General features: G+C 40.9%; 1 protein-coding gene across 3 annotated transcripts in view; it reads right to left on the bottom strand.

Moving 5' to 3' along the window:
• ZNF618 (zinc finger protein 618) overlaps positions 1 to 27,226 on the bottom strand; it is a 163,782-nt gene extending 136,556 nt beyond the window's left edge. For 2 of the 3 annotated variants that reach the window (XM_012641147.1, XM_012641148.1), the window contains exon 1: positions 27,119 to 27,194. In XM_012641147.1, the coding sequence (XP_012496601.1) occupies positions 27,119 to 27,151 (33 nt within the window). In that variant the 5' untranslated portion in view covers positions 27,152 to 27,194. Of the gene's footprint in view, positions 1 to 27,118 lie in introns of all 3 variants that reach the window. The other variant, XM_012641146.1, reaches the window with a different exon arrangement.
• Between the last annotated feature and the right edge of the window lie 6 nt (positions 27,227 to 27,232).

Here is a 27,232-nt window from a genome sequence, read left to right as displayed (position 1 = left end):
TTTGTTAAAGCAGCCAGAGGAAACTAATACAACACCAATAACAGAACAAAACATTTAAAGAAAGCAAAACACCCAGCACGAAACAATGTTAAATTCACAATGTCTATCAATCAAAAATTACTAGGCACAAAATAAGGACAAAAATCGATTAATAGGAAGAAACCTAAAAACGACACAGACAGTAGACTTTAAGGACATTAAAAGAGCCATCATAAATATACTCTGTATGTTTAAGAAGGTAGAAAAAAACATAAACATGTTATAGAGACACAGGAGACATAGAGAAGACCCAAATCAAATTTCTAGAGATGAAAAATAGAATGCCTGGGATGAAGAAATATACTGGGTAGTAGTAAGAATAGATTAGATACTAGAAAGGAAAAGACTGATGAACTTGAAGACACAGCAATAGAACTATTGACCAACAATGAGACACAGAAAGAAAAAAGATGGAAAAAAACAAACAGGCATCAGTGAGCTGTGGGACAGATTCAAAAGGCCTAATATACAAGCAATTGACATCCCTGGTTGGGATGGGGGGGAGTGCAGATTATGAGGGGGGCAGGAGAGAAAAGACATTTGAAGAAATAACAGCTGAAAATTTTCCAACTTGGTATGAGCCCAGAAACTTGATGAATCCCAAGAAACATAAAACTACTCTCAAGCACATCATAATCAAATTGCTTAAAACAAGATAAAGAGAAAATCTTGAAGGAAGTCAGAATTTTTTTAAAAAGACATTACATACAGAGGAACAAAGAATTACAGCCAAATTAAAGTACTGAAAGAAAAGAAAAAAAAAAAGCCCTGTCAACCTGGAATTCTATAGCTAGCAAAAATGTCTTCCAAAAACAAAAGCAAAATAAAGAGGTGCAAAAGTTAAAAGGAATTCATCGCCAGCAGTCCTATACCACAAAGAGCGCTGACTGTCTGGTTTTAATAGCCAGAAAACTAGGAACACCCAAAATATCCGCCAGAAGGGGACTGGTTACATAAACTGTGATAGATCCTTGCACTGGAATACTGGGCATTGATAAAAAAAAAAAAAACGAGGCAGATTTATCTGGGCTAATGTGCATGACCTTGCGACATCCAATGAAGTGAGAAAAGCGAAGCTAGCTGTAAAACCATATGAATGGCTCACATTTGTGCCTACTGTCACCAGGACTTACCTACTGGAAATGGGGCTTAGGAGGATGGGGAATAACGTCAAGGGGCCCTTTCCATTTTTATTCTTTACTTATTTTATTCTTTACTTATTTCTGTGTCATCTGTACTGTTTTCAAAGGATGTGTATTCATCCATGCATTTCAAGTTAAAAGTTAAAAAAACAAAAGGGGTCCTTAGCTGAGGTTTAAGGAAAGCCCAACAGGCAGTCAAATTCTTTGCTGGCCAAGTGATTTTATGATTTACTCAATTCAGGGCATGAAAACATCCATTCCTTATGCTTGCTTCAAATATCCTCTATTTCATTCTATCCTAAATTCCATCCCTGGTACACATCATAAAAAAGGTCTCATAGAGGTCTGTGTGGGAGCATGTGCAAGGATATTCATTGCAGTTTTATTTGGGGGGTAGAGTGGGAGGTAAGGCGAATAAGAAGCCCACAAGCAGCAGATCTACACTATAAGAAGTGCTGGTGCTCTGGTTCTAACCGAAAACTGGGAACGCAAAAATACCCATCAGAAGGGCACTGTTACATAAACTGGGGGTAGGCAGTTCCTTACAATGGAATACTGAACGTTTATAAAAATGCTCAGAGGTGGACAGGTAAAATGTGGTAGCTTCACCCAGCGGCTGCAAGTAATGTGGATGGATCTCAAAAACTTTTAGAGCTGAGGGGCAAAAGTGAGAAACAGAATGAGATCTAAATACTACACCATTCATGTGAGTGTTTAAAGCATGCACACAAAACAACAGTACACATTTCTAAGAACCCATACAAACAAAAAGATATATGTTAAATACATTAGCATGAATGGCTTGGAGATAGGGGAGGAATGAAGCAGATGGAGAAAATAGGGATAAAAACTAAATAAAGGCCAGGCATAGTGGCTCACACCTGTAATCCTAGCACTTTGGGAGGCCGAGGCAGGAGAATCACTTGAGGCCAGGCGTTCAAGACCAGCCTGAGCAAGAGCAATACCCCGTCTCTACGAGAAAAGAGAAAAATGAGCCAGGTGTGGTGGGGCGCACCTATAGTCCCAACTACTCAGGAGGCTGAGGCAGGAGGATCACTTGAGCCCAGGAGTTCGAGGTTGCAGTGAACTATGATGGTATCACTGCATTCTAACTCAGGTGACTAGTGAGACCCTGTCTCAAGGAAAAAAACTAAATAAAGCAAGAAAGGACTGTGTACGAGCCAAAGCCAGCTACACACCCTAAACTGAGCATAACTAACCTGCTACACATGAGCTTAAAAAAGGAGGGAAAAAATCCCAGGTAACATATGAGTTCTTGCAGTGTGTCAGGTGTTTACATGTGTCAACTCACTTAATCTTCATAACTAACTCTCTTATGGGGTTTTCTGACACACATACACACTTCTCCCCCCAGTTTACAAAGAGGAAACAGACACAGACAGGTTCAGCAACTTGCCCAGGGTCACACAGAGAGGAAGGAGCAGAAGCAACATTTGAATCCAGAGCCTGATGCTCCTCACCCCCACCTAGGCAGCCTCTGCCTCTTCTTACCCTACTTGGACGAGAAAACGCAAGGCTTGCCTTTCCATCTCTGAGTCACAGAAAGTTAGAATGACAGCCTGGATTACGCCGTATCAGACCCCTTTGTGTGGATGCAAAAACAGGCCCAAAAAGGCCAAGAATGCCTCGCCCGATGTTCTTCCCACTGCGGCACGCTTAGTCCCACTGCTTCAAGACCGGTGAAAAACACAAAGAAACAAAACAGAAATAGCCTGGAGAACAGGCACTTGGAATAAAAGACTTGGACGATTAGGGACCCAGGGAGAGAGGACAAAACTTACTTCCAGGTTTGGGGCCCAGCCACAAGGACACTTAGGAAGCCTTAAAGCCTGGGTTCGGCCACTAAGAGGTGGCATTTATGAGCTACAAGACCCCGTGATAACCCTGTACCTTGGCTGGAGCGTGCCACTTAGCCAGAATGGGGACTCCGGCCAGGGAACAACGGCTTTTGCTGGGCCCCGGTTTGTCATGTCCCGGAAAAGCCCGTGAGGCCCTGGCACGGGCGCTGAAGTATCAGCTAATGTCTCATTCAAGTTGTCAGCGTTTTGTTAGAGCCAATTCAGTGGGTAATTAAGAAAAAAGTTGAGACCAGATGGGGAAGCAGATGCTAGCTCAGCCGCAAGAACAGCTCCCTGCAAGTGTCTGGCAAAGCACCGGGCCGGCGAGTCTGGGAAGAGAAGGGCTACAGCAACAGCTGCCTGGATAGCAGTGGAGGGCAGGAGACGCCCACTTTAAAGACGGAGAAACTGAGGCCCAAAGAAGCAAGAGAGCTTGAGGGCTGCCGGAAGGGTGACAGAGAATGGGAATGAAAGGAAGAATGGACCTTGAGGAAAAGGAGTGATTCTGCCCTGGAGAGACCTGGAGACAAAGCTTAGCCCCCCCAAGCAGAACAAAGGATCTCCAGGAGAAGAGGGAGAGGATGGTGCCAGGAGGCAGCCGCCTGGGTTCCAGCCTCCACTCTGCCACTCCCTTGCTGCCTCACCTCAGAGAAGTCACTTGTCCTCCCTGTGCCTCAGTTTCCTCATCTGTAAAATGGAAGAAACAATCCCTGTACCACCCATTCGAAGTAATCATGAGACTACTATGCATAGTGTCAGGGTTAATTGCATTTTAAAATGGCAGTTTGTCAAAAAATTAAACATAGAACTATCATATAATCCAACAATTCCATTTCCAGGTATATGTCCCAAAAGAATTGAAAGTAGAGTCTTGAAGAGCTATTCATACTCCATGTGCATAACAGCATTGTTTACAATAGCCAAAAGGTAGACGTAACTGAAATGTCCACCTACACACGAATGGATAAACAAATGTGGTATGCACATAGAATAGAATACTATTCAGCCTTTAAACAGGAAGAAAATCTTGTCATATGCTACAACACAGATCAACCTTGGGGCATACTGCTGAGTAAAATAAGCCTGTCACAGAAGGACAAATATTCTCTGATTCCACCAATATGAGGTACCTAGACAGCAGCCCAAGTCATAGAGACAGAATAGAATGGGGGCTGCCAGGGCCTGGGGTGGCGGGGGACAGAATGAGGAGCTCTTTAATGGTTATGGACTTTCAGTCTGGAATGATGAAAAGAGTTCTGTTTATAAAATGAAAAAAGACAAAACAAAAAAAATTTAAATAAATCAATACTAGAGTTCTGGAGATGGGTAGTACAACAATGTGAATGTACTTAACACTACTGAACTGTATACTTAAAAATGGTTAAGATGGTAAATTTTATAATATGTGCATTTTACCATAATTAAAAACTAGAAATAAAAGGGGGGGGGTGTCCTAAGATCTAGAAGAGTTATGCACAAGCCACCTACCGAGGAATTTCTGCTAGATATTAGGGAAGTGCAGACAAATCAAAAGGTAGCATGAGAGTCCACCTCACAGCCACCTGATTGAGACCCCAAGGCAGGTTTAGTAAGATGAAAACCAAAATTGGGGTGGGGGTGGACAGGACCTGCAGGGATCCCCTCTGTAGCACCTAAGCTACTTCCAGTGAGGGCTTTCAAACCACCCTCCCCATCGCCACCACCCCTACCAGGAAACAAGCTGGGCATAGACCACTCTGCGCTCCCTGGCATGGCTTCACCAAGCCAAATGCAGGGACCCCATATTGAGATAGCCACCATCCCAGTCCACCCCATCCACCCTGGGCTGCTGGATAACGGATCTGTCTCTAACATGTAACACCTAGCCCTGCTCTGTCCACTTGAGACCCGAGGAAGCAGCTACTGCCAGCATTTTAGAACACACACCAGACCAAACATGACCTTCCTTATTCTGAGCAAATAAATGAAAGAAATAGGGGGAGACAAAATGGGGTGACAAAAACAGGAGATAAGCATCCCACTCAAGGTTCAGAGAAGAACACACAAAGCACAGTTTTACTCTAGGAAATTGAAATAAATTTTAGGCACACTCTACTTTGTGTGCTCAAAAGAATTAAAGACAACAAGAACAGAGTGAAACAGAAAGGGAACCTCAAGGAATAAGAAGAGAGTGCAAGGAATCCAATAACATTTTCCAGAAGTAAAACTAGTGTCAGAAGCAGCACACAGCAGAACTGTCTGTGCAGAAAACCAAGAAAGGATCAGCCCGAGAAGCACTGATAAAACTCAAAGGAGAAAATGTAAAGAGACTAAAATAACCAAAAGAAGAGATAATTATGGAAAGCAAACAAGAGGGGTATATGGATATACATGGATAACTGCCATTCGAAAAAGAGATGAGGCCAAGGGAACAAAAGGAACAAAAATTTTCCTATTATTAAGAGTGAAATCTACAGACCGAAAGTACATACCATGTACCTAGCAAACTAATCAAGACACCAAAATATAGATATAACCTGGAATAACCTTTGAATTTCAAGGGTGAAAAAGCAACGACACAGGCATTCAGGAAGGTTGAGGGGAGGTGTGGAGAGTCAAGCACAAAAGTAAAATACCATGTGGCCTCTGAATTATCTTCTACAATATTAACAACATAAGACTAGAGAACATCTATAGAGCCCTGAGGAAAAAAATATATAACCCAAAATGCTATATTCATACCAGCTGCCATTCACGTGAGAAGGAATCAAAAGTATCTTCTTAGTTATACAAGTACTTAGGGAAAAAAACTATATAATTAGGTGAAAGAAGTAACAAAACACATTATTATAACAAATATAAATAGGAGTAAGTGCCATATTAAAAAACACAGAATCTCAGACTCAGAGCTTTTAAAAATAAAAAACGACATGCTATCCAAAAGAAATATACGGTAGCTATTTTTTTTAAGTACATAAAAGGTAAAAAGTAAAATAAATATGTAAAACTATACCAGGTAAATTCCAACAAAGAAAGCAGGAAGTGCCTTATAAAGATCACTAGAATTAAAGGTGAAAGCAGGAAATGCACTATAAAAATTAGAAAAACCAGAACTGAAAGTAGAAAGCATAAAACAGGTCAAAGAGGGCCTTTCTTCACAGATTAAGAGTACAACCCATAATAAAATGTAGCAGGCGGGTATATTACTGTTAAATGACCCAGCAATAAAATATATAAAGCAGAAGGTAAAATCAAAAGAAATATTATTCCAATATATTATTGGAAGACATTGACAGACTCTCAATTTCTTTAAATAATAAACAGAAAAACTTAATAATATAACTAAAGCTCTATGGGGAATTTGAAAAATATAATTTATAAAGCTAATGATATATGAAATTGAGATATAAGTGTACCCAGCAAACAATAAACCCTAAAAACAGAAATTACTTCTTTTGCAAGTGAATTAAAAATTTCACAATATTTAAAAAGAACCCAAAAACTTCAATAAATTACGAAAAGCAAAGCTATTATTGGCAACAATTTGTCACAATAGAATAAACTAAAAATAAGTAAAAATAAATACATATAAAAAAGGGAATCACACAGAAATTCAAATTATACTTTTCAGTAATCTTTAGGCTAAAGAGAATATTAAAACTAAAACTATAGAATATTTAGGGGAGAAAATAACAAGAATACTTCACAGCTAGGCTTATAGATGTGACCAAAGATGTACTCAGAGGAAAACTCATTGATTAAGCACTTTTATTACTAAACAGAAAAAATGAAGAAAGAACTAAGTCTTCAAGAATTTTTAAAAATCTAAAGAAAGCAGAAGGGTGGATTTATTTAATATAAAAGTATAATAATTTGGAAGTATTTTAAGTAGTTAGAATCGACAAATAACTAAAAAGTAAGGGGGAAATAATGAAACAATTAAAAACAATAAAATAGCCCTAGATATTAGTCATTCAACCAAGAAATAAAGAAAAATACAACTACAAAAAATTAGATTAACCATACAGAAGACATTTTAGAAAATAACATTCTGTTCTATGCAAATACAATTCAAATTCTTGATAAAATAAATTTCTGAGAAAATGTAAATAGTTAAAAATGTCTCAAGAAGAGCAAAAGCCAAAAGTTCTTGAAGATAGGATTACAGTAGAAAATAATTATCTCCAAAAACCTAACAAGATAAAGAGTTCTAACATCAAGTTATTTTAAACTTTCAAAAGATAGATAATACCCATGTAATAGAAATCATTCCAGGCAGGCACTACAAATAAACATCTGGTCTGCATACTTAAACCCTCATTTCCTATACTCTTACAAAACACTAAATTGTTTACACATGACAAGGCCTCAGAATCCTTCTCAACACAGCAATCTCAGCAGCTACTACCAGTAAGTACATAATTTGAAATGTATTTATCCTCCACGTTCCAGATCATTGGAAACGTTGGAGAGCTTGCCAATTTACAATCCCACTATGCTAGCATAACCCCCATTAAAAAATGACAAAAATACCACGCCAAAAATAAAACTGCAGGGCAATCTCGCTAATGAATATAGACACAGAACTCTGCAAATTGGACTCAGGATGTATTAAGAGAATAAAACACCATGAACAAAATGGGTTCCTTCCAAGATAGTTTAATATTAGGAAATCTATTAATATAATTCATCACATCAGCAGATCAAAGGAAGAAAACCATATGGCCATCTGGGTACACAATGAAAAGGCACTTGTTAAAAATTCATCATTCTTTTTCCCCTCTTATTACTAACTAGCTTTATAATGGAAGAGGGGAAGGATTTACACTCCATTGCAAAAGAAAAACTCAAATGCAGAAAACTGAAAATCACTCCTATATCGTATCACTCACCGCCATCTCGACAAAATTAAAAAAATAAAAATCTCTTAGCAACTCAGAAGGATGCTTACTTAGTGACAAAAAATATATATTTCTGAAACCAAAATAAAATACCATACTTGATTACAAAATGCTAGAATCCTTCCCAATAAAATAATAAGACAATACAAGAATACTTGTTATCCCCGCTATTAATCAAACCATCCTAGAAGGACTAGCCAACGCATAACATAAGAGAAAAAAAAGGCAAAATTTTAAAAGAAGGAAAATGAATCGTATTTGCATATATTACCACCTACCTAAAAACCATGAGAAATTATTGGAACTAAGAAGATATTAAGTTATCCACTAACAAAACAACCACATAAAACCCAATAGTTTTTCTATGTACCCACATTAATTATGTAAAATATACAATGAGGGAAATGATCCCATTCACAATTGCAGTAGAAAAAATAAAATATCTAGGAATACACTTAAAAATAAATTCAAAAACTTGTACAGAAAACTACAAAACTTTACTATGAATCATATAAAAGAGCATGGATAAATACAGAAACAGACCGTGTTACTGGGCAGAAAAACGTAATCCTGTCCTTCCTACCCAAGTCGATCTATAAATTTTATATAATTACAATCACAAATATAAAGCCAAGCGCAAATGCCATGTCCTCCAAGAAGCTGCCTGGATTCCCTTTACCAGGACTCATCTTTCCCTCCACCATCCTTGGCAACCAGTCTGAGAGCACTGAACTTTCTACAGCACATTATAGATGGCTGTGAACAGAATTCATATTGATTCAGCAGTTTGGCACCTATTAAGGGTTGTTGCCCATAGCTGGCACAAATACATAATGGCCGGTCAGGTGGACAGATAAATTCAGAAAGTGTCTAAAATCTTGAAAGACAGGAATAATCATCCAAAAACAAACTGTCTGCATAAATGCAGAAAACGAGCTATTAGAGAAGTCTGGCTAATAAAATGAGATTAAAATAATTTACCAAAAAATTACTATTCGTATAAATAAATAATACAAAGATAGACATGAAATTAACAGAGATCATCTTGGAGGTGTGGAATTATGGGTCTTTAATTTTCTTGCATATATACTCTAAGTTTTCCTCATTGAACATGAACTCCTTTCACAATAATAAAATCAAAAAACATTTTGTAAAGAATTTACTGTATTCTTCTCCAAATCAACAAAGGTTCCCAAAGCCTAGTACCAATAACTACCAGCAAAGGGTCAGGCTATATGGGAATGTGTTAAACTATTATGTACCCCTGACCCAGCAATCTCTTCTTTGGGAAATATATCAAAAAGAGATGATTTTTGGCCAGGTGCGGTAGCTCACGCCTGTAATCCTAGCACTCTGGGAGGCCGAGGTGGGCGGGAGTTCGAGACCAGCCTGAGCAAGAGCGAGACCCCGTCTCTACTAAAAATAGAAAGAAATTAATCGGACAGCTAAAAATATACAGAAAAAAAAAATCAGCTGGGCATAGTGGCTCGTGTGCCTGTAGTCCCAGCTACTCGGGAGGCTGAGGCAGTAGGATCACTTGAGCCCAGGAGTTTGAGGTTGCTGTGAGCTAGGCTGATGCCACGGCACTCACTCTAGCCAGGGCAACAGAGTGAGACTCTGTCTCAAAAAAAAAAAAAAAAATAAGAGATGATTTTAAAATATTCAAAATATTTTATATACACAAGCTGTTCATTAGTGTAATTTTATAAAAATGAAAAATGAGAACCAATCTAAATGTCCAACATAGAATATGAGTTAAATAAACTCTGTTCATTTTCTCCTGTGAATATGATGTAGTCTTAAAAAATGACTATTAGGAAGACAAAGCAGCTAAACAGAAAAGAAAGGAAAGGAATAGGCAGGAGCAAAATTTTAAACATTATGATTTAAATAATAAAAATATGCTTATAAAATAACTAGAAGGAAATGCACCAAAATTTTAACGATGAATATAAGGGGTCTGAAATTTATTTGGGGGTATCTTTTTGTTTCCTTATTTTCTGATTTCTCTGTAATATTATGAGATTAATTGTTTAAAAATTAACTTATTAAAACAAATATTAGCTTGCACCTAACTACAGCCAGGGAGATAAGCCATAACTATTGTGTCTCATCCAACTCAATAAGCGTGTACTAGCACCACTTTGTGACAGGCACTATATGGTCCCTAGGGAAAGATAGCCACGTATCCGTAAGATCTGATGCGTTGTAAAAGGAACTCCACAGGCTTTAGGGTTGGACAGACCTAGACTCCAATTTCTGCTCTGCTACTTCCTACGGCAAGTTACCTAACCTCATTGAACCTCAGTTTCCTTATCTATAATGGCACTGATGCCAGTCTGGGTAACAAGGTGAGTCTGCCCAGGGAAGGAGCCCACCAGAAAGCTGCCCCAACTTAGTGAGCACCACAGGCAATATTTGCTATTTCATAAGCCTGTTCTTAAGACATGATTCTAATGTTAACATTGATTTTAAAGTGATCAAACTAAAACTGTGATACCTGTACATCAACACAACACAACAGAGAATCCAGAAATAGCCCTAAGAATATGGAAGTTTAATATAATATATAGATGGCATTTCAAACCAGAAAGGAAAAGATGGATCATTCGATTATTGGTATTATAGCCAAGTAGCTCATGATCTGGGAAAAAACTGAGCCTGATCCCTACAACCCTCCTTTAAACCAAATATAATCCAGACGGATAAATCATATAAATATAAGAAAACATATAAGACAACAAAACCTATATAAAGTAATAGAAGAAATAAGGATGAATAATTTTATTAATTCTTTTTTTGCTTGTTTCCAGGTATTTCATATTATATACAAACAATTCTATCTACAATGAGCACTTATGCACATATCAAACAGTATACAAGCATAAGTATTTCTTGTGTGTACGTTCCTAGAAGACAAATCGTTGATTTGTTAAGTTATGCAAATGTTTAACATTTTTACCATCCTAACCATATTTAAACGTATAATCCAGTAGTGTTAAGTGCACAATTGGACCTCTGTTATCCACGGGTTCTGCATCCATGGATTCCACCAACCACAGATTAAAAATATTGGGGAAAAAAAAAAAATGAATGGCTACATCAGTACTGAACATGTACAGACTTTTTTCCTTGTCATTATTCCCTAAACAATACAGTATAACAATTATTTACATAGCATTTAAATTGTATTAGGAACCATGAGTAATCTAGAGATGATGTAAAGTATACAGGAGGATGTGTGTAGATCATAAGCAAATGCTATACCATTTTATACAAGGGACTTGAGCATCATGTATTCTGGTATCTGTAAGGGGTCCTCGAACTAATCCCCCACAGACACCAAGGGACAACTGTATTCATATTGTTGTGCAACAGATCTCTAAGCCTTCTTCGTTTTATGAAACTGAAACTCTATACCCATTAAACAACTTCCCATTCCCCTGTGCCCCAGGCCCTGGCAATCTCCCTTTTACTTTCCGTTTCTGAGTCTGACTTCAGGATCTTGCAGGAGTGGAATCCCACAGCATGTGTTTTTTGTGACTGGTTATCTCACTCAGCATAATGTCCGCAAGGTTCATCCATGTTGCAGAATATGACACGATTTCCTTCTTTTTTAAGGTTGAATGTTCCACTGTATGTACATACCGTATTTTGTTTATCCATCCATCTGCAGATAAAACATTTCAGTTGATTCCACCTTTGGGTGTCGTGAATAAATGTGCAGTAAATGTGGGTGTACAAATATCTTTTTGAGATCTTGCTTTGAAGTCTTTCAGACACATACCCAGAAGTGGTACTGCTGGATCATATGATAATTCTATGTGTACTTTTTTGAGCAACCACCATACTATTCTCAATAGCAGCTACACCAACAGCACAAAGGGTTCCAATCTCTCTGCATCCTCACCAATATTTATTTTCTTCTTTTTTAAAATAGTGGCCATAAGAATGGGTGGTGAGGTGACATCTCACTATGGTTTTGAATTGCACTCCTCTAATGATTGGTGATGTTGGTCACCTCTTCATATGCTTATTGACCATTTGTATATTTCTTTGAAGAAACGTCTATTCAAGTCCTTTGCCCATTTTTAAATGGAGTTATTTCGCTTTTTGATTTGTAGTAGTTCTTTATACACTCTGGGTATTAACCCCTTACCAGATACATATGATTTGCAAATATTTTCTGCCATTCTGTAGGATGTCTTTGCACTATAAATTCTTAATATGGGAAGTCTTTTTAAATATGACACATACAAAAAACACAAAACACAAAAATATAAATATTTTTTAAAAGGTAAACATTTAACCACCACCGCCACTAAATAACATTAACTAGGTTAAAAAAAGGTCTAGAAGAAAAATTGGAAACTTAAAATGCAAAGTCAAAATCTCTAAAATTCAAATAACTTTTTAAAAAAATGTAAAGGAAAGGATAAACACTCTAAGAGAAGAATGGGCAAAAAGGCTGAAGGCAATTCACAAAAGAAGAAATGCAAGTAGTTAATAAAAATATACCAACATATATGTGACCTCATCAGCTTGCAATCAGGCCAAAGACTAAAAATATTGGCAACACAAGGTGATGGCCAAGTTGTGTAAAACGGGCGGTCTCGACTTGGCAAGTTCTGTCTACATGTAAATGTAAATCTACTGTGCCCATACAAGTGAGAAATGGTGTGTAAAAAGATATTTCTCACAGGGTGGATTACAACAATGAAAAATCAAAAATAACCAAAATCTAACAGCACACTGAATTTGGGGACACACATACAGTGGAAATACAATGTAGCCAGTAAAATAATGATGAAGATCTATATTCACTGATGATGAAAGGTATCTACGAGTTTAAAAAGAAAAAAAGGCTACAAAACAGCATTAGAATATAATCCTGTCTGTGCAAAATTATAATCATATATATTTAAATATGTAGAAATGATTTCAATAATGTTTATCAAAATGTAAACAGTGGTTATCTTAGCATTTCAGGTGATTTTTTTAAAGAATAATTTTCATATTTTTCTGTACTGCTTGAATGTTTTTGTAACGAACGTGTTATTTTTATACTCAGGAGAAAAAAATAAACCTATTTTCACTTTGGAAAAAAAAAAATAGAAGCAGGGAACGAACTCTTGGTGAGACATTTCACACTCAGAAACCAGAATAGAGCCTGTGTCTTCTGCGAAGGCAGCCTGGGATAGTGTGGTCGGACAGTCCTCAATTCAAGTGAAACTAGTTTGCTCAATGACCTTGGACGTTTAGCTTATTTGTGCTTTGGTTTCCTCCCTTTAAAATAGAGATGATAATAATTCTATGTCATGGAGTTGATATGAGGTTGCAGAGACTAACATTGAGCAGGTTCTCAATAAATATTAGTCTCATTTTCCCTTCGAGCTCATTATTGAAAGCACCTAGCTGTACCTGGCACATAGTAGGTGCTCAAAACATGTTGGGTGACTGAATGAGATAGATGGATGAACAGACAGTCACATAGAAAGACAGACGTCTGAAGGGTGGAAAGATGGAGTGGGTGGGTAGGGAGATGGATGGATCGGTGAATAGCTAAGCACATACGCTGATGGGTGGACAGATGGGTGGACAGGTATGACATCCTGTATTTTCCAAAGATGGCCACATCAATATATATCCCATCCTACATGCTCAATGGGATGTTGACAGTCCTCCACAGACAGGTGGAGTTGATGTTCCTCCCTCTGAACTGGGGCATACCTTTTTATAATAACCATTTCAGTCAACAGAATGTGGTGAGGTATGCTGCGTGACTTCAGAGGCTAAGTCATTAAAAGTGAGGCTGCATTGCTTGGCTCTATGTCTTGGCACATGCGCCTTTTGGAGCCCTAAAAAGTCTGGCTATGTATGAAGCCTCCATGCTCAAGAGACCACACATCGGGTGGGGGGAGAAGGGGGAAGGGGAGGAAGGCGAGAGAGAGAGAGACAGATGGACAGACAGACAGACACACACACACACACACACACACACACACACACACAGATCCAAGGACCCTCATCTGTTTGAGTCTTCAAAATTCTGGCACCAAATATGAGCGTGAAAAACCCTTTAAGATGACCCCACCATATGACCACAACCACAAAAAGACCCTGAGCCAGAACCAACCAACTGAGCCACTCCCAAATTCCCAACCCCCAGAAAGCATGAGAGACAATAAATGATTATTGCTGCTTTATGCCACTTTGGGGTGATTTATTACATAGCAATAGATACCTAACACAGACAGCGAGGTGAGCATGTGTGGGTGAGAGGATGGTGTTCACTTGTACGTGGGGAGCCCTGGCAGTCAGCCCCATCTGTACGGGGTATCAGGCCTTACCCTGCACCCTTGCACATCTCTCTTGTCTGTCCCAATGGCCTCCATTGGGACAGGCTATGCCAGGCCTCTCTTGTCTCAGCTGTTCGTTCTTCCAACATCCAGCCCTCCAAGCTTTGATTCTCTAACTGCCCTCCTGCTGCCCCTGACCAAACAGCACATGCTTTCTGAGACCACCTAGTCCAAGTCCCTATTGTACAGCAGGGACACTGAGGCCCAAAGAGGGTAAAGAGTGTCCCCAAGACTGGAGACCATGGTTCCTGTCCTGAATCCCAGGTCTATTTCTCCTCCAACAGCCTGTGGGCTCCAGGCATCCCCAGGGTGAGTCTTGACTCCACCTCTCACTGCCTGTTACTGTCCCATCAGGGCAGCCAGTGACGCCACAGGCCCTGGCTGGGACATGCCAGAGCTCTTGGCTCCAAGCGTACCTTACATCTGTCTGGGCATAAATTTGCATTCTGAATCCGGGAGGCCCCGATTCCAAGTATGTCAAATGTAATTAATTACAGCAAACCTTCTGCAACTGTTTTCAAACGTGGTATTAAAGGCTTTGTGCACATGGAACACACAACCCGCTAGTCCGCTGAGGCACGCGGGGAGCTGGGGAACAAAAGCCAGGGAGTCCCGGCCTGAAGCCCCGCGGAGTGAGTGGGAAGATGGGCTTCCCTACACACCACCGTTCGGAACCCACCACAGCCAAGAGCAACAGTGTCTAAAGCACCTGGGTTCAAGTCCCAACCCAATTACCAACTCCACATTCTGGGCAAGTTACTGCGCCTTCCTCAACTGTACAATGGGAATGGTAAGAATTTACACCTCAAAGGGCTACCCACCTGAATCGGATCCAACTGCCACTTACCAGCAGTGTAACCTTGGGAAATTCCTTTCACCTCTGAATCTCAACTCCCCCACATTAAAAAAATAAAAAAATAAAAATATTCCCTGCTTTTTCAGGGTGATTATATTAAATGAGACAACAGATATCAAATGCTTAGTTCAGTGCCTGGCATATAATAACCACTCAGCACATGCACAATGATTATACTTCAAGGAAGAAAAATTCCATTTTGCAAAAATAAAGTGAGATAAATAAGAATGCTAAACTTCAGCCTTTTGACAGAAAAGTCCCTAATTAAAAAAATAAAACTTTATAAGGCTGAATTTCTAACATGTGGTTCAAAATTCTTTCAAAACACTAAGAGCAGGAGTCCCGGGCTGGAAAGTTGGAGACTACTTCCCCCTTGGGCCAGTCACCCACCAGCAGGTCTCTGAACCAGGTATGAAGTCAGGGAAGCTAGATGACCTCCCACCCCGCCAGCTCTGCCCACTGATGCCCTCTGGATCTTCTACAAGCCTTGTTTCCCAAATCATTACAAGGAACAGACACAACTTAGCAAAAAAATCATTTCCACCTCCCCCAGGACCCAAAATCCATAGCCCCCAATGTGATCTGGGTCTCTGTGCCCAAATTAGCCCAGAACTGCACCCTGATTCAAAAAGACCCCAGTTCAAATCCAAAGACTAAACAGGCATTGGAATTTTTTGGCAGGCAGAGAAACTGTCAGGTTACCTTTTACTTTTGCTCATCTTGTTGGATCTACTTTCTACTAAAGTGTCCAACTAATGTTTAGGGGGATGGATAAACAAAACGAGAAAGAGTTTAATTTTTTTCCCCTGAATTACTAATACTGCTCCTTCTCCCTCTTCTCGCTCATAAATTCCAATTATCTCCTCCGTTTTAACCACCTCGTTATGCTAATGCCGACCCCACGACATCATCATCCCATGCCAGGCTCTGAGTCCTGCAGTCTGTCCAGGTACCTGGTATCACTCACCACTGTGTGACCATGAGCAAGCCACTCTCGCTCTCTGGGGTTTCACTTCCTCAACTACAAAGGGAGCATATCAGCTGAGATCAGCACTGTCCAACAGAAATATAACACGAACCACATAGGTAATTTCAAATTTCCTAGTAGCCGCATTATATTTCTTAAAAAAGGTAAAAAGAAACCAGCGAAATTAATTTTAGTCACATATCTTATTTAACCCAAAATACAAAATATCATTTCAACTTGTAATCAATATTAAAAAATTATTACTGAGATCTTTTATGGTCTTTTCTTCCTACTAAGTCTTTAAAATCCCATGTGGATTGACTAGCCACATTTCAACTGCTCAAAAGCCACATGTGGCTACTGGATACCAATTTGCACAGGACAGCACAGGCTTAGATGCTCTCTAGGAAACTTTCCAGCCCTAGACCTCTCTGATAAAATGAAGACCAGCCTCACAACAAATTCCACCTAAAGCTAGTAGCACCCCAGGGACTCTTCCCTTTCCTGAAGCCTCATTTCAGGCTAGTTTCAGTTTTATTTCAGATCAGTTTCACTTTCTGCTCTTTTTCCAGCCTACATTATAAGAAACACCCACATCAACACACTTAAATTTGTATACTTATTTTTCCCAGTTGATGAAATAAAAAAAATAAAAATTCCCACCACCCAAAAATGTCTTCATCTTTCTCTTTGGGTAGCCAAAGCGCCCTGACTTACATCCTCTTGCCTCATAAAACTCTGAGCCCCAAAGAAACCAAAACACAGATTCTCTGCAAAATTTCACCCAACAAAAATTCCCAGCCTTCCTCCCCCAATTTTCCACAAAAATGTTGAGACAGGTGGGAATTTGTATGGCGCAGGCTCAAAGCTGAGAGGCAGAGCAGCCAGCTCCCCAGGCTCGTTGTCTTGGACAGTAACACATCCAGTAAGAGCCAAAACAGCTTCTGACTTTGAATGTTACCAGCAAACTGCCAGCCCGGGGCTTGCCGAGAGACACTTGGACCTCCTCCACTTTGCAGGAGCCGTTTCCACCCACGGGGGAGATACTAGTTTTCGTTCCTCCCTGCGCCCCACCCAGCACCAGGGCTAGCCCCTGGGAATCCAAGATCCGACCCCCGACACAGGGCTCGCTTCACTAGAAAGCAGTTTTTCCCTGTGTTTTCTCCAGCAGACTGGGGAGCCCAGCATCACCTGATTCCATTTATTCTCTTTAGCTTACATATAAAGCCTCATTCTGCTTTGTCAGCCAAAATATTTATATCATTTTTCTGTCGACTCAATACCATCCTCACCTCGGCCTCCCTTCTTTCCTTTTTAAGAAAAGAAAGCAGTTGTCGCCAACATGTTTCTCCAGTTCTTTGCTGTTCATGAAGCATTTCCAGTCCGTTAACTCTTTTGACACCTGCAGGAAGCCCAGTAGGGTTTACAAATGGACTGACCTCCCATTTCACAGATGAACAAACAGAGGCTGTGCCAGGGGTCCCAGACCCCAGGGCCTTCCAGGGCTAGGCAGGCCACATTCATGTTTGAGACAGGAGGAGGCTGGGGACTCACACAGACAGGAGCACATAGACCCTGTCAAAGGCAGCCCAGGCACCATGGCTCATGCCTGTAATCCCAGCACTTTGGGAGCCAAGGCAAGAGGATCGCTTGAGGCCAGGAATTTGAAACCAGGCTGGGCAACATAGCAAGACCCCATCTCTACAAAAAATTTTTCTAGAAATCAGTTGGGCATGGTGGTGTGCATCTGTAGTCCCAGCTCCTTGAGAAGTGAGACTCTGTCTCTAAAAATTAAAAAAAAAAAAAGACCCCACAAAAAGATAAAATGCAACAAGGGACCTGTTCACCTCACGAACACTTCATAAGGCTGTGGTTCTCAGTTTACACAATTTACCCAACATGGCTCCAATCATCAGTGATTAGTACTAGTTATAAAAATTAATGCATATTAAATTAACACCTGTAGGGCTTCAGAGTTTAAAGAGCATTTTCAAACATGTTATCTCACGTCATTCCTACAAAGGGTTATTACCAGTCCATTTCCCAGATGTTGAAATGAAGATGCAAGAGGACTAAGGAAGTCATCTGGGGTTTTGAGCGCATGGAAACAGCAAACCTGTCCCAAACCGCCGGCATAGTCCAGGAACCCCAGGGCCTGCCTCTGCCAAGTCATCTGTACTGTAGGAGCGAGCCAGGGACACCACCTGCCCCACCCGCCCCAGCCACAGGCTTCTCCCCTTTGAAACCTGATCACCTCGGGACCAGGCAGAGAAGCAGGTCATCCATCCAGCCCTGCTTTGATGACAACCCCAAGGGTATCTAATTATAACAAGGAAGGGAGGAGTCAGATTCTCTCGCTATTTCTCAAGACCAAATTAATTTTAATTCCTTTTGACACAGTGTATGTGCATATAGCAGGAAGAGCATTTGTTGAGGGGTTAAGAAATCTGAGGCTTTTATTTCCACCTCTGCCTCTTCCCTGAGATCTTGGGCAAATCACTGCACCTTCCTTCCCAAGCCAGTTTCTTTCTTTCCCTCTCCAAGCCTCAGTTTCTTTTTTTCTTTCTCTCTCTCTCTCTCTCTCTCTCTCTCTCTCTGTGTGAGTGAGAGTGAGAGGGAGAGAGTGAGAGAGAGAGAGAGAGAGAGAGAGAGAGAGAGAGAGAGAGAGAGAGAGACTGGATCAGGAAGGAAAAATTGGCCATGCTATACCCAACTGATGGGTAGCAGCATACTAAGAAGAACTCAGAGGCCACTGGCCAGACTCAATGGAAAAGGCTGCCATGATTGATTAGTGATGTCTGCCACAGGCTTGAAGTGGGGTATGGCAGCAAGTATGTTACTTATCTACCATCCATGGACTGGATGATATACAAATAACAGGCTGCAAGTGATGTTTACCCTTTACAAAGCTTTTTTCTCACATAGCGCACAACTTTTACAAGAACCCTATGTTGCATGATCATGATCATCATCATCATCATCAGTAGCATTGTCATCCCCACTTTACAGATAAGGAAAGTAAGGTGCAGGTAACTGAAGTTCTTTGCAAAGATCGCAAAATGATTAAGTGGTGGAGCAGAGAGGGGAGCCAAGCCTCGCCCCCTCCAACATCACTGATCTGCTCATTCTACCCTTGGGAACGCCAAACTGGTGGTCTGCTCTTGGTAGGACAGCTCATCCTACAGAATAGACTGTACAGAAAGGGCCACCCATTTACAGGGCTTCACCTCCCTCCCAGTGGCTACTTGCACTTTTTAGAGGAGATGGCCACAGCAAAATTATGAAACCCACCCAAAGACATGGCAGGAAAGGGGTGCTAAGTCACAGTTCCAGAGGCTTCTTGCCAAAGTAAAGTCCTGCTCTCCCTGAACAAGGGGAGAAGCCAAGCCCAGAGAATAGCATGGTAAAAAAGCAGAGTTTGGAATGCCCTAGAGTCACAATCCACCCCACCAGGAGCACGGCACCCTATTTCCTCAATTCTAAGATGCCTTAGACTGATAGACGCACCATCGATTTTTTTAATAGCTTTTTGAGAAGAAAGTATAAGAGGGAGAAACAGTTCACTAAAAGAATACATTTGTTACAAGGCACATGCTAATTTCAGATATATGAAAACGTGGGAATGTGAACATTGAGGATATATGGCATACCTTGGGATTCTGTGTTCAGTGAACTGGGCCATAAAGTGTTAGAAATGACGGCCCTTTATAAAAATTGCAGAAAAAAATAAGGCAAATAAACAGAATATTCTGTTTTCTCCCATGCATTTTCCTTGAATCTTTGGCATTTGCAAACCAGAATTCCACCAAAGATCAGGTCTGGTTGAGCATCAAATCACACATTTAACTACTTCAAGTTGAAGAGGCCTGTGTGCCTGGGTGTTCTGCAAACAGCCTATGTGCCTGGGTGTTCTGCAAACAGACCCCTGATGTCCAATTCCTAGGCACCTGGCTGAGAAGAGCAGCGCCTGGCACAAACACAGGGCATTGCTGGCCCCCCCCACCTCCCCAGAAATGCTGAGCCCACACACCATACCTGCCAGTCAGGCAACTGGATGGTTCACGGCCCTACCCACTCTAAAGAAATACTTCATACGAAAGGAGTAAGGAGGGCAGGGGTAAAAGGCATCAGAGAACGTTTAAAAAAATCCCCCAAGACGCATAAAGTCTAAGGAGCACTTTCCCCATCTAAGGGTCCCCCTTGGACTTACTATTCAAGGAAGCCATGGGCTTCAGAGCCAGTATAAGAAAATGTGCCGATGGCACCCAAATAAAACACCAGTTTTGACCAAATGGCCAAACCTCAATTGGTCATCCTCCCTTCAGTAGACTCAAATCTGAATGATCTGAGCTCTTTCCAAAAACCAAATTAAGTCATCAAATATTTACAGAGCTGCTGCTCTGTGCCAGACCCTAAAATGAATAACCCATGATCTCTACCCTCAAGGAACTCAGATGTTGGTTGGAGAAACAAAAATGCAAACAACTGACTCTCACCTGCAGGTTCACAGTGTTTGGGAAGTACCACGGGTGCAGGGAGGGAGGAACTCTACTGGGGGTGGTACCAGGGCGGTTGGGGGCTCCACAGAAGAGGAAGTGTAGCTGGTCTCCAGGAGGGTCTCTTTCTCAGGGAGCGCAGATGAACGGGGGGAAGGGCACCACAGGCAGGGGGCCCAGCACGAGCAGACACTCAAAGGTACACAGTTCACCACGATTAAGATTTATCCCTTTTAAAGATTTTGCCACGGGCTCAGAGACAAATCCAGAAACATTCAGAGGAGCTAGAGCATCCCTGGAATGAAAGCATCCAGAACACTTTGACAAGAAAGTCTCATCCCTGTCTGTTTTAAAGTAACAACCAAAAAGTGTGTATTTTCGGCAGCTGCCTAACACTGCCCACTAAAACAAGCCGTCAGGTTCCCAGAACTACCACGAGTGTCGTCAGGGGGCTCAATCTCTCCAAATGGAGACCCTCTGGCCACTGGGTCGAGCGTCAACTCACACGTCCTGACCATCTCCTACGGCCACCGGCCTGGCTGGGAGTCTCCACATGTCACTTGATCCTAAAGCAAGGTCAGGATCTACCCACTTTTCCCAAATGCAGAAGCTGTGGTTCCAAAATCAGAAGTGACTTTCCTAAAGTCACACAAACCTAACCACACCATGAGGTCGATTTCAAACTCTGGTCTGGCTGACCTTAAATGTAGCTTTCCATTTTGCCAACTGGGAGTAGATGACACATCTGACCCAAGGCCAATCCTGGGGGAACTTCTTGGTGGTTCCATGTTTTCAAGTCAAAAATGGGAGTGCATTGTCAGGCCCTTTCTTCCCCTAATCTCTTCCCCCCGCCTAGACACCACCCCTGGTCCTGGCCACCTGCTCTTTCTGCATCTACGTCCTTCTTTCAGGCAACACTTCAAGACTCAAACTTCTCAACTGGAACAGCACACAGACTGCGACACATCGTCCCAGAGTTTCTAACCATCATCTGTCATTTTTAATGACAGTGCCCTGGCCTAACCTTGGCAGAAGATGGCTTAGGGACAAATAAAAGGTAAGTGTGGACCACTTTAGCCAGGAGGGGGCTATACAGACGGAACTCATCTCCGCTACAGGCCAAAATGCCTCAGGGAATGCAGGTCTCAGGTAGGAAGTCCCACCAACAAAACCAAGACGTTTGAAAGATGTCACTAATCTTCTGAGGCCAACCAGTAATGACAACTAGGTGGAACATTGGTCTGGCCCTGCAACGTCCAATACAGTAGCTACCAACCACATGTGGCTACTGAACACATGAAATGTGGCTAGTCAGAATTGAGATGTACTGTAGGAATGAAATACACGTAGATTTCAAAGACTTAATGCCCCCTCTCAAAAGAATGTAAAATGTCACATTAGTGGGTTGATGGCATGTTAAAATGATAGTAATAGGGACATACCGAGTTAAACTCGGTATTATTAAAATCAATGTCACCTGCTTTTCACTTTTTTTTAACATACTACCGGAAAATTGAAAATTATACTCGTGGCTCATATTTGGGGCTTGAATTATATTTCTATCGAACAGTGTTGGTCTGACACATTTAAAAGATGAGGAGACTAGGACAGTAATTCTGGAGTTTTTAAGACATGCATACATCCAAAAATACAGACAGAGCCTGACTAAAACTTAAATATAGTACAAACACGGACTTTCTAACTCCAGGAAAATTTCTCTGGCAATTTGAAGCAAAAGTCCAGAGTAAAGGTAAACAGCTATTCCTCCCACCAAGACATAGATCCCACATTACTTTATATCTCCTCTCCAGCAAGAGGACCTAGCAAAGATGCTGCCTTTGAACTTGCATCTGCCCTTCCACCTGCCCTTCCAGTCTCATCCAAAACCAACAAGCTGGGGTACTGGGGTACGTGCCTGACCACACATGCAGCTGAGACTTCTTCATGGGTGGCCCTTGACAGGGGCTCAACCAAGACCCAAAACATGTGGCACAGGATACCTATCCCACAGGGTTCACCTAAAAGTTAACCGAGATAGTAAGTGAGAAAATAAAGTATAAGCAATAAAGTGCAGTATACTTGCGGCACATCATGGTGGCTCATCCAGTCCAGTTCCTTTCAAACACTTTGATCGCGACCCACAGGAGGAACTATATTTCATATCATACACATACATATAAATAAAACAGAAGTTTCATGAGACGAGACTTACCTGTACTCTGTGCTATGCCTCTGCTATTTTTGTTCCCTATATTCTATTCTAGTCTTTTTTGAATGCTGATTACGATTAACTAAACTGATTTCACAACCCATTAAATGGACCGTGATTCGAGGTCTAGCCCAGGAATGGTAACTAAGAGGTGCGCTGCTATTTGACAACTGCACCCCTCTCTCTCCAGAAATATCGGAGTCTGCAGGTGGCCTCAGAATCCCTCTCAATATGGTGATCCAAGCAGCTACAACCAATCCCTTGGAGTTAGAATTAGAGATGAAATCCATTTATTACTATCCTTGATCTAATTCAAAGCGCTCAGTTCACAAACACAAAAACTCAGGCTCTGACGGAAAAAGTGATTTGCCCAAGGTCACACAGCAAGACCTTGGGAGCTCAGGCTCCTGGATAACCCACAGAGCCACTTCACTTCACATCATCAGACAGGAGCCACAAGTGACACGAAACATGACGAGAACACGGACAAAAATTCAAAATTTCAAGACTACGAAAAGCCAGCTTATATACATCCAGTGAAACATAGCAAGGAAGTTCTTATCACCCACCCAGGAGAAGACGTAAGGATTCTGAGGTCAGAGGAAGCAGCATGCCAAGAGCTGAGTCAAAAGTGGGGAAAAAATTGTATCTGACACTGGAGGAGTTTTAACACTCCATTTCTCAAATGAAATAAGCCATTGGCTGTTTATTTTCTAAGACAAGGGAGAGGTCAGCCTTACACTGACCAGCCATCTTTGTTGCCTTCCTTCTGCAAAAGCAAGAGGCCTTGTTCAAGTTCACCTCTGTGCAGGGCTGAAAGTATAAGCAAACCCTTTTTCCTAGCTTAGTCCAAAGTCAAGCTATAAAGCAGGCCCTTGAAATTTCAAACCTTATTAGAAAAAGAAAAAAAAAAAAAACAAACCTCCTTAGGCAGAAAAGCAAAACATTAATAAGAGTCTCCACTGTGAAACTGAGTATAAATGATCTTTCACCAAAATAACTCAGCCCATCATCAAATTACCACCCCTCAAGTCCAATTTGCCAGATATTTTGCCCAATATTCTAAGAGAGTGTGGTGAACAGACACAGACTCATAAAAATTAGCTCATATATCCATTTCTGGTCACACGTCCACCTACGATAGGAGGTGAGAGAGACAAGGCCCAGGTCAGATCTCAATCCAGAGACAGACACCAATAGAAACAAAAGAAAACTGGCCCCGCCCCCAACAAAACCATCATGCACCTCTACTTCCTTTACAACAAACATGATCAGAATCACTAATATTTTTAGAAAAGAAAATAACAGGTCTATAAAAACAGAAATGATTTTCAACTTCTAGCCATGGGCTCCCTTTAAACCATAGACAACAGAACAAAATTTCAGCAGAATAGAATGAAGGAATCTCAGTTGTGTGTCAGGAGATCCAGGCCACACAAAGGGACATGCTGCAATATTTTTATTCCTTGCACCAGAAATAACCTGTTATCTACAACCCTGACTTTTTCTCAGATTCCCCTACCCCCACCCACCCTACCCATCCGTCCAGCCCAGCCCTCCTTCAGCACTGCTAAACTCAGGCCTTCTGCCTCATGAGGCCTCCAGAGCCCCTTGGAAATTATAAATTCCTTGACCGTCCTAGGCATCGGCCTAAATAATTCAACAGAAAAAAAATTTTTTAATTATGCTACTTAAAAAAAAAAAAAAAAAAAACTCATTCCAAATATGTCAGAATGTGGCCAGTCAGCCCTGAAGGATTTCGTTACTAAAAAAATAAAATCTCCCAAATGCAATGGCGATGATGGGAAATGTCAAACCTCTGCCACTGTCAAATATATTTCACAGAATTAATATCCCCTTAGAAATCCAAATTTCCACAAGACAGGGTTGGGAATCCATGGACTGGGCCACCAGTTCTTCCAAGACCAGCCAGTGACTGGTGAAAGGGGTACACAGTTTCGGGTTCTCGCCCTCAGTGACCCACCATTAGCTCCCCACCCAAGGTCCCGCCGAGATCCCACCCTGCAAATGCTAGCAATATATTCCTTCTGGACAAAAAAATTAGAACTTTATTTTTTTTGGCTTAAAATCCCCAGCAAGTTCAATCAGATACTAATTTATCACAAATAACCCTTCATCTTTGAGTGGGTACCTTATTTTCTTTCATCTATCAAATTTCAATTCAGTGAATATTTGTTTTCTTAAAAATTTTTTTTCTTTTTTGTTTCACCTTCATTTGATTCATTTTCAGGCCAAAAACTCCACATGAAATACTGTTTGTACATATGCTTTCATATTCCAAAGGCAAGTACCTTTGGGTTTGGCTTTTGTTTGTATTTTAATTTTTTTTTCCTTTAAGGAAAATAAATTTTACTGTTAGAATCAGCTGAGTTGGTATTTTACCCCATTTCTTCAGCAAAGTAACTGTTCCATCAAGGAAAATGGATAAAGAATCAGAATTTTCATCTTCTCTCTGCTCTTCTCTCTTTTATCTTTCTTTCTTGTTAAGTCAGTAAAATTTGTGCATTTTTTTCTTTTGGTCACAACCCCCCCAAAATGATCAAGAGTAATGGATTTTCCCCCTTTGAAAAATAATCAAATTTTTAAAAAATACCAAATGTTAATAAACTACCAACCCCACATCACAATCAAAGAGGCCTGAAACCAATCTGGATTTTTTTAAAAAATAATAAAATTTTCAAATTGGAAGAGAGAAGAAGACAGAGAAGGGAAAATTTTCCTTATCAAGGATTCCTCAATCCTTGTCTTCATCAATTGATTCAGTTGCATGTCATAAAAAATGAGCTTCTGTGAATCCACTGTTAGTTTTTTCATAATAATGTTAATTATGCATATCTTATTTTAATGGCGGTCTCTCCTACAAATCTGTGGGCTACTCAATTTGTATAATATATGAATTTACATTTTTTCCACTCAATACTGCTCAAAAAAGGTTCCTGACATTTTCTAGGTAAAACAACAACAAAAAAGAAATGACTAGACCTTTCAGGAAACAAAATCAGAAAACAGTCTTAATTATTCCATCAAAACAAAAAAAAAAAAAACCCACACAAAACCCAACAAATGCAGAAAAAATAAAGATAGTATTTCACTCTAACTTTTCCAGTTTCTGTTTTCTTTGAAATCTTAGGATTTAAATGCAGTAAAATGTAAATGCAAAATTAAAAAAAAAAAACTACAATTTTTGGGTGTGTCCAAAGCCAACATTTTAAGGTCTATTTTCTCTTTTAAATCCTTCCTTCTTGGAAATAGAAAAACTTTAAATATTGCCAAATAGTGAAATTAGTCTTTTTTTGCCCGCTGAGCTAAACAAGTTCCAAATTACAATGAAGTACAATTTCTAATTGCTTCATAAAGCCAATTCTCCCAGTTTTCCCTAAACTCCACAATTTCCCTCCTTTCCTCATTCCAATTAGTTTTTTTCTCTAACTAAAATGAGTTAGGTAGCCAAACTGACTTTGCTTTTAGGAGGTTTTTTGCTTTCTCCCCTTCAAGAACTGAATTCATTCAAAATCCAGCTTAATTTTCATTTACATATTATCTGGATTTGGCTTCAGAAATAAAAATTGTCTCCATGCTTCTGGAAAGATCAAAGTGAAAATTTTCACCCGAAAAAAGAAAAAAAAAGATTCTCTAACCCCTCCACTGCCATGTAGTGCAAACTTTTGAAAAAATAAGAAATAAAAAATATTTCTTTTCAATTTTAATTTCTTTTTTTATTTACAAAATAGTATCCTCTAGGTGGCGTCGTTTTAATGGGAAAAAACTACCGTTTGAAGAAAAATTAGAAAAAAAAAATTGAGAAAGGGAAATATGGCCTAAAAAAAAAAAGACTGTTGCAAAAATGGGGGGCCTGGAGGGAAAGACCTCCCAGGGGGTCATCGGGGACCCTGAGCGCAGACAGGGTCAGGGGGAAATTGCAAATTTGGGGGGGAGGGGGGAGAGCTGGAAGGGGTTGCATTTTTGCAAAATGTGAATTGTCCAAACTGAAATGGCTGCTCTGTTCTCTCGCCGCTTTGTTTTCTGGGCTCCGGTCCGAGCCCGGGGCTGGAGGGGGCGCTGGGTGGGGGCCCCCAAAGACCCCTTCGCCACCCCCACCCTCCTCACACCCCGCAGCGCCCGTGGGGGTGCTCTCCGGACCCCGACCCTTCCGTTTGCGCCCACAAAAAGCCCGCAAACGAGCCCAGGCACTTTGCATTTTGCAAATCTTGCAATGAAGTGGCGCAGCGCCCCGGGCCCCGGCCCCCCGGGGTCCCCCGCGCGGTGCATGCCCCCGGCCCCCCGCCGTACCTGCGGAGCCGCCGCGCCGCCCGGCTGGTTCATGGGTCCGTGCGGGAGGAGGCGGCCCCGGCGCGTCCTGCTCCTCCCGGGCCGGGCTGCTGGTGCGCGCACAATGCCGCCGCC

This window comes from Propithecus coquereli, unplaced genomic scaffold, assembly GCF_000956105.1.
Source record: "Propithecus coquereli isolate 6110/MARCELLA unplaced genomic scaffold, Pcoq_1.0 Scaffold163, whole genome shotgun sequence".
Classification (NCBI taxonomy): Eukaryota; Metazoa; Chordata; class Mammalia; order Primates; family Indriidae; genus Propithecus; species Propithecus coquereli.
This window is presented reverse-complemented; position numbering and strand designations above follow the sequence as displayed.